The sequence below is a fragment of the Xiphophorus hellerii genome, chromosome 11 (genome assembly GCF_003331165.1).
Source record: "Xiphophorus hellerii strain 12219 chromosome 11, Xiphophorus_hellerii-4.1, whole genome shotgun sequence".
Lineage (NCBI taxonomy): Eukaryota > Metazoa > Chordata > Actinopteri > Cyprinodontiformes > Poeciliidae > Xiphophorus > Xiphophorus hellerii.
Window position 1 is genome coordinate 24,723,749 of NC_045682.1, and position 8,406 is coordinate 24,732,154.

Here is an 8,406-nt window from a genome sequence, read left to right on the forward strand (position 1 = left end):
CTGATTGTAATTTAAAAAGTCAGTTTTCTGGTTACCTTATTCTGTGCTCTTTACTTGTATGAATAATTGCTGCTGTGGCAATAAACCATAAATCAATTAATCACATCATAAATTAAACCGAGCATTATGACTTCCATTTCTTTCAAAAACTGTATGACAAAGATCTCACTCTGGTGCATTTGTCTCAGCTAGCCCTTTTTTTGAATGACAAATTTGTTTACAGAAACTTCAGGACTCATTTTATTGTTATTTCTGTAGTTTTGTTTATTTATTTTGGATATTTAAAATTACTTCCAGTTACAGCGGTAAATGTTCGTTCGAATTTAAAGTTTATTGATCTTTCACAGTGTTTTCTGATAGTACTTTATTACATTAGCATTACATTACTATATTACTTGTGAATGGTATGAAAATAACAACATTATTGATTATCGCAATAACTTCTGGGACAATTAATCATCCAGCAAGATTTGTTTTTGTGATAGGCCTCTGAATAATAGGTTTTAAATTTTTGGACAGTGTTAAAAGTTTAACTAAATATCACCCATTTGGAAAAAATAAAAGTTTACAGATAGTTGTTTTTTTCCCCCTTCCTTCATATAACTTTGATTAGCTGCATTAAAAAGCCATGGAGCCTCCTGAACTTTGTACGCTGCTGTTCAATAGCACTTCTGAATAGTGAAAAGTGTCTACAATAATTCATTCAGCCCTTAGTTTTTTAATCAAAACTCTTAATGTGGGAGTAAACAAAGACGCTGACTGTGCAGCAGGCATCTGAAACAGTACCTTCGATTTAATTCACCATCTGCCTCCTTCACTCTGATTCTCTCTCCTTCGTCTGCAGGACACAGACATGAGCCACCAGCAGAGTCCCTGCGGGGACAGCGTCGTGGGGGTCGGAGACGGAGGCAAAGAGGTGGAGGGAGGCGTGGATCAGCTGATGGGCCTGGGTGAGTGTGAGACGGTCCACAGCAGCTCAGCGTTCGAACAGTGGGACTCGTACTGGGAAGACCTCACCAGGTACCGTAACATTGTTTTAATACCGTCTCATAACAAGTATTCATATGCCTTGGATATTTTTGCAGTTAGTCATTTTGCATTAACGTTGAACTAATTTTAGGAATTTTTAGTAGAGATTCACTGTAAAATGGAAGAGTGATTATTTTCTAAATGTTTGCTCAAATGAATATCTGAAATGTGGCCTTCATTTGTATTCAACCTCCTTTATCCTGGAACCTCTAAACAAAATCCTGTGCAAACAACACTACTGTCAGAAGTCACCCAGTTACGAACATCTTGTTGTTTTAGCTTATCTGGAGTCCAGGTAACCATTGGATTTACATTTTACTCCAAAAATACATGTAAAAGGTTGTTTCCCTACTTTTATTGAATGCTAGGTGTGGTGAGACAGCTGCTATAAAAATTAGGCTGTTTGAACAGAAAACGTGCTGCTTGCAGGATGGTACAGCTGGATCCATAATTATTTGGACACTGACACAATTTTAGCTTTTTTTTTTGTTTTACCCCTCCAGGGGATCTTTTGTGGGCTCTAGAGTCCCTTATATGAAAGTAGGCTGACAGGAAAGGGGGAAAGAGAGGGGGGAAGACATGCGGCAAATTTCGTCGGGTCCGGGAGTCGAACCTGCGACGGCCGCGTCAAGGACTCAAGGCCTCCAAACATGGGTCACGCTATCCCCTACGCCACCATGGCACGCCCATTTTAGATTTTTTTTTATCTGTTTGCTGGAACATACTTAAGTTCTAGTTATATATTTGGACAAGGACATAAAGTCAAAACTTTCAGCTTTCATCTGAAGGTTTCCACATGGAAATTTGACGAAGGTTGTTCTTTTTAGCCCCTGATAAGGGATTGTGTTTAAAAAAAGTGTTTTAGTTCATCACATTTTTATGCGGTCATTTTATTCAACTTACTGAATTAAAGCTGAAAGTCTGAACTTCAACTGCATTCGAAATTCATTTTAGTAATGTACAAAGCCAAAATTAGAAAAATGTTGTCTCTCCTGAATCAAAGTGCTACATTCCTTTGAGTAACAAGTTAACAATAAAAAAATTGAGCTGCTTTTTGATAGGACTGCTGTGCTGTGTGTTCTTAGTTTGGAAAAATGATCATGTCAAATGAACCAACTGCAGTTTTCGCAATATTTTAAGGAAAGACATTCAAGAAAGGTTAGCCAACTCACTGAAGGAGTACAGAGAAATCATCTGATTGTTCTGTTCTCTTCTTGGAAATGTTGTGGTATGAAAACCTTCTACTGTTCTCAGAAATCTGACTCTGGCAAAACTAATTCCCAAAACCAAGACAGGATGAGAATAAAAAGGTGAACAGCTACAGTTTTGCTCTGGGCATCGTGGCTGTCCAGAGAAGACTTGGTAAACATTCAGACAAGTTAACATGGTGTTTGATGCACTGTTTGATGGTTCATAATTGGGTAAAGCATATATATGTATAAAAGAAAAAAAAAACTTAAAGCTGTGTTTGAATCAACACGGAAAAAACACAAGATCCTACCAAGTGTTTTTGTCTAGTTTCTAGTATAAACATCGTAGTTTTGTCTAATTTTAGGTTTACTAACTAAAAGTAACTTTTCAGTAAGATATAGGAGAGCTTGTTTAGTGTCAATAAATCCTTAATATTGATGAAAAAGTACTTGTTCTATTGACAGATTATTTCACTTATTACATGGGAAAATGTCTTGTTATAAGTGAAATAATCTGCCAATGGAACTGGAAGTTTTTCATCAATATTAAGGAATAAGTTATTTAAAATAAGCTGCTATATCTTGCTGAAAAGTTACTTGTAAGTCAGTTTTGACTTCAGGTAAAAGATATTTGCACTAGAAACTAGATCAAAATTACTTTGTAAGATTTTGTGTTTTTGCATTGAAGCTGTGTTGTAGGAAAATGTTCAAATGTTTAATTCATGTATCATAAAGATTTTACTTGGAAAGCTTAAAACAAAAAAGTCTTGAGTTTTTTTTCCCAGTTTTGTTTTTGGTATTTTTTGCTGGAAGTTTCATTGTTTAAACATCTATATGCTTTTTGTCATTAACAGATACACACGGCTGGCCAGCTGTGATATCTGGGGAACCAAAGAAGTGGACTTTCTTGGACTGGATGACTTCTCCAGTCCCTACCAGGATGAGGAGGTGATCAGTCGGACCCCGACGCTGGCTCAGCTCAACAGTGAGGACTCACTGCCCGTCTGTGAGGCTCTCTACCCTCCCGTCGACCTGACGCTTCCTTGCTCCCAGCCCCCATCTCAGCCGCTCCCCTCTCAAAACAAGAGACTCCAGGGTCTGGGTGTCAGCTCCGTGCGGTCGTCTCCTTGCTCCACATCCTCTTCCCAATCCCGTCCTTCCAGAAGCCTTTTCGCAGACTTTCCTGAAAGCTCCCAAAAAGCAACCAGACCTGTTGCTTCCAGCACCGAGACCATGGCTAAAACCCAGAACCAGCTCGGTCTCGCCCAGGACCACACCCAGGCTCAACCCAAACCTCCGGGTCGAGGGGCTAAGATGGCCGCTCCGACGTCTCACAGTGCTGACTTTGTTCGGAAAGCTAAAGTTCGCATCAGTTCTGGACCCAGACCTCAAGGCGAGGCGATGCCCCAGACAGATTTTGAGAGGTCAGATCCGCCGCTGCCTCTCTCCCAGCCTCAAGACGAGAAGCCCTCCACTTCAGCAAGTGCCATCTCAGTGGGCCATGCCACCCCGCAACCCAGCAGCTTGGCTAGCCTGGAGGGCTTTGAGTTGAAGGCGGAGGGGGCGACGCGGCGGGAGGGGCCTGTCAGCAGGTCCGCTGCTGTTCCCCAGCTGGTAGAGGCGAAGCAGATTGTGTGCAGCACGTCCGACGCCGTGGCAGGGGCGTGCGGCGCAGGCGGCGGCGGGGTTTTGGTTGAAGATCCAGAGCAGAGCAAGGAGGAAGAACACAACTACTCTCTGTTCCTGACCCGCAGCCGAGCTCTGACGCAGCTGGAGGAAGACGAGGAGGAGGAAGACGACGAGGAGCCAGAGGAGGACGAGGGCGATGGGCTGGACTTGGACGATGAAGACCACGATGAAGGTTTCGGCAGTGAGCATGAGCTCTCTGAGAATGAGGAGGAAGAGGAGGAGGAGGAGGATGAAGACTACGAAGCAGACAAGGATGACGACATGAGCGACGCCTTCTCTGAGCCAGGTAGAGGCCGTCTTGAATCCTTTCCTTTCTTGCATTTCAAAACCTAATTTTTCTTTCATTTTTCTGCTGCAAAAACACAAAATCTTACCAAGTATTTTTGATCTAGTTTCTAGTGCAAATATCTTTGTGCACTTTAAATAAGACAAAACTAACTTACAAGTAGCTTTTCATCAATATTAAGGGATTAATGACTTAAAACAAACTTTTATCTTTCTGAAAAGTTACTTGTAAGTTAGTTATGTCTTATTTCAAATGAACTCAGATATTTGCACTTGAAACTAGATCAAAATTACTTGGTAAGTTTTTGTGTTTTTTGCACTGTAGTCTAACTTCTTCAACCTTTTTGCGTTTCTTTGTCCCGTCAGGCTGTGACATGGAGCTGATGGATGACATAAAGGGCCTGACAGCTGGAGTCTCCAGCCGGAAAAGAGGGAAGCGCCGCTACTTCTGGGAGTACAGCGAGCAGCTCACCCCCTCCAAGCAGGAGCGGATGCTGAAGCCCTCTGAGTGGGACAGACACACGCTGCCGAGCAACATGTACCAGAAGAACGGGCCTCTGCATGGTATTCACAAACACACAGACTCATAGAAACTACACACAGCAGCTCCCAAAGGTGTCTTAAACTGACAAAAACCTTCCCCATCTTTTTAAATGAACATTAATCCTGAAATATGAATGTTATTATAATACTTATGAACATTAAACTAATAGTTTGTCAAGTGACAGCATTGATTTTCTGTCAGATTTAGTTCTCAAATAATGTTCAAACCTTTCAGTTTTAATTTTTTTCTTCAATTTTATGTTGATTGTGCCATTTATATAAATGCAAACATGAAACCTATCTCCCAGTCTCGTTACCTAGCAACCCAAGTGGAGCTCCAGCACATTTGGTCAGCTGGTTTTACCGCTGTGCAAGTCTTTTGCTGTAGACTTACAATTCAGAAACCACTTGCTGCATTCTTGTTGGCTGTGCAGGAGGCTCTACTTCTGCTTTTCAAAGATGAAACATTCTCCTTCAAGATTTTGTAAAGTTTTATCCAGTTAGTTAGAAGAAAATGTTTCTGCTTCACAGTCCTACAACATTCTCTTACCAAAGACATATGAAGAAGAAAAAAAAATAGATTTATGTCTTTATATTAAACACAAGCAGCACTAGCAGACATTTCTGAGGCTTCTCCAGTGTTACGATTGGCCAGTTGGGCTTATATCACATACACCTGGTATTTTACCAGCAACGTGTCCACCTCTGAGATCCACTCTATATTCAGCTATATCACATTACCTTTCTTTTAGAACAGAGTAGTAAAACAACAGTTTTATTTGAGCCTTTTAGAGCATTTTATTCCATAATATTGTGTCCTTGAGGTTTGCCTAAGACTTTTAAATGAGGCTGTGATGACGTATGTTGTTCAGATGGGTTTGCACAACAGCATGCCCAGATCAGGATCCTTTGAAATAGCAGGGGAAATGAAAAACTGTCACAAGGAAATTACCCATCACCTGTATTCAAACCTTTTGGTTTTAAATGATGCTGAATTATGAAAATTAGATTTGTATAAATGGGAAAAAGTCACATGTGAAAGTATATGTGACTTTCACATATACTTTCACATGTGACAAGTATATGTCACATGTGAAAGTATGTGACATATACTTTCACATTGGAAACTTTGCATTCCAACTTTGGAATGCAAAGTTGCAACTTTGCATTCCAAAGTTGCAACTTTGGAATGCAACTTCCAAAGTTGCATTCCAACTTTGGAAGTTGGAATGCAACTTCCAACTTCCAAAGTTGGAAGTTGCATTTCCAACTTTTATTGGAAATGCAAATATGCATGTGAAATTTTCAATAAATCTGGAAATGCAAGTGTCAAATTAATTAACCTCTCTTTATCTTAAATAAATATATAATATAAATAAATATAAAGAGCTGCCTATGAGTTACCCCATTTATACAACAGGGAAACATGAAGTCATGGATTTCTAATTAAACGTCCCTAGACAATTTAATTAACTCACAAAAGTAAAGTATCAATAGAAAATGCTTTTGTCATATTTCTTTTAATAGGAATAATAATAAGAACTTGTTTCTTATGAAAGAAATGTATATTTAGATTTACATTTTTAAAAAATGCACATTGGAAAACACCTCTGTTTTGTTGTATAGAAATATACATTTTATTTTGTTTCTATTTTTGTTTATGTTGCATATTTTGTCTGCATCATACATGTCAATAATTTCCAAATTCTGGGGTCAATGAATAAATTGCGTGGCTCTAAGTAGCTCAACATAAATAAGAAAACATTACAGTCACACTTACAGTCATCCATAGTAAAGTGATCCTTCTGCTGCTATAGCAGGCTCAATCAATACAGTACATTTAACTTTAATAGTGTCAAAAGTAATTAAAATTATCTTTCTTTCTGTTTCTCCCTAATGAAAAAATGCACTCAATTAAAGGTTGTATTTTTTCTAATATCTTCTGTGTAAGATTGTGACATCTTTCGAATTTATTTTGAGGATTATTTTTATTTAGCAAGTGATGCACATCTCTAAAAAGCAATAATAGCTTAAAAAATATAGCGAAGTGACACATTATGCTGAGTAATAATTCAACAGAGCCTCTTTTGTGTCTATAGAAATTTACTGCTTTGTAATGTGTTATGATTTTTTTTGTTTTCCTTCCTGTTACAAAGGAAAATACATGCTAAAGAAATCGCGGCGCACAGACGTGGAAGACCTGACTCCCAATCCTCGCAAGCTGCTGCAGATCGGCACAGAGCTCCGCAAGCTGAACAAGGTGATCAGCGACCTCACTCCCGTCAGCGAGCTGCCGCTGACCGCACGGCCGCGCTCTCGCAAGGAGAAGAACAAGCTGGCGTCCAGGTACAGTATCCTTCATGCGTGCGATTACAGTCAGAGCTACAATGTGGATAAGTAACTTTCATCTGTTTGGGATTTAGGGCTTGCCGTTTAAAAAAGAAAGCTCAATATGAAGCAAACAAAGTGAAGCTTTGGGGACTCAGTACAGAATATGGTAAGTTAATCATCTCCTCATCCTTAGCTCTCATTGTTGTCTTTTTATTTCTCTTGTTACATTTATCTCTATTAATCTAAAAACAAAAATATTGTCTGAGGAGCATTATGAGTAGTTTTTATGTCTTCTGTGCTTGAACACGTGCAGATCGGCTACTGTTTGTGATCAACGCCATCAAGGAGGAGATAATGCTGCGAGTGGAGGACTCGTCTCCACGCCCAACCAACATGACCCAGACTCTGGAGCGGCTCATCGAGGAAACGCTTGGTGAGAATTAAACATGAGTAAAAATTCTGACCTTGTTTAGCTTTACTGTGCTTGTAAAATGCTATTTTAAACTTACTTGGTTTGAAATCTGAGATCACAGGATTTTTTTTGTCTAAAATATGTCTTTCTCTGACCTCTAAATGTGTGTAATTTGCCATTTTGTCCATCTTTGCTTCCATTTTGTACCCTTAAAGAAACATTTGTTTATCAGTTTTCTTAACTCAAGTAAAAAAAATGCAGTAATTGCATAAAATTAAATTTATAATGGTTTTTCAGCAAAAATAACAAAAAAAGAAAAGTGCAAATTAAGATTGTAGTTATATTTCACAAAGGGCTTCTAGTTGTTATGCTGGTTTGGATTGCTTTTTATTTCTTTCAGAGATTAAGTCATTATTTAACTGCTGTCTGTATTTTCTCATGTTATCTTTTTCTGATTTAGAAGAAATAGGAATAAAAATAGCCTTTATTGCCTCACAGTGAGGAATTCAAGTGTAAAAGCAGCATCACGATATATGTAGGTGCACACAACAAATCAAAAAGTATTAAATATACATATATACCAAGAATCCCAATAATAATTATATTTGTTTAAATTAATAACATGTAAACTAAGACACATATAAAAGAAAAGAAAGAGGGTCAAATATGTTTATGCTTCTGCCTACCTCCTTTTCAAACAAATAGTTATCTAAATATATATCATAGTATTTAACTTGTGAATGTGAATATGTATGTTTGAAATAAATACATAACCAAATCATAATAATATACAGTATAAAATTATTAAATAATTTTGACGTGTATTGAACATTAAAAAGAAAACAAATTGTTTGCAATAAACAGCAGAAATGTTATTTAAAAACGAGTAAAACAGAATAAATAATTGTTCTAATGCCAGAAGGGACG

The 8,406-nt window shown here is 38.3% G+C and overlaps 1 protein-coding gene across 2 annotated transcripts in view; it reads left to right on the forward strand.

The window, feature by feature from the left end:
• Positions 1 to 8,406, forward strand: part of crebrf (creb3 regulatory factor) — a 34,210-nt gene that overhangs the window by 14,000 nt on the left and 11,804 nt on the right. For both annotated transcript variants that reach the window (XM_032576668.1, XM_032576669.1), the window contains exons 4-9: positions 845 to 1,020; positions 3,074 to 4,194; positions 4,560 to 4,757; positions 6,893 to 7,082; positions 7,160 to 7,233; positions 7,381 to 7,500. In XM_032576668.1, coding sequence (XP_032432559.1) covers positions 845 to 1,020; positions 3,074 to 4,194; positions 4,560 to 4,757; positions 6,893 to 7,082; positions 7,160 to 7,233; positions 7,381 to 7,500 — 1,879 coding nt within the window. The remainder of the gene's footprint in view (positions 1 to 844; positions 1,021 to 3,073; positions 4,195 to 4,559; positions 4,758 to 6,892; positions 7,083 to 7,159; positions 7,234 to 7,380; positions 7,501 to 8,406) is intronic.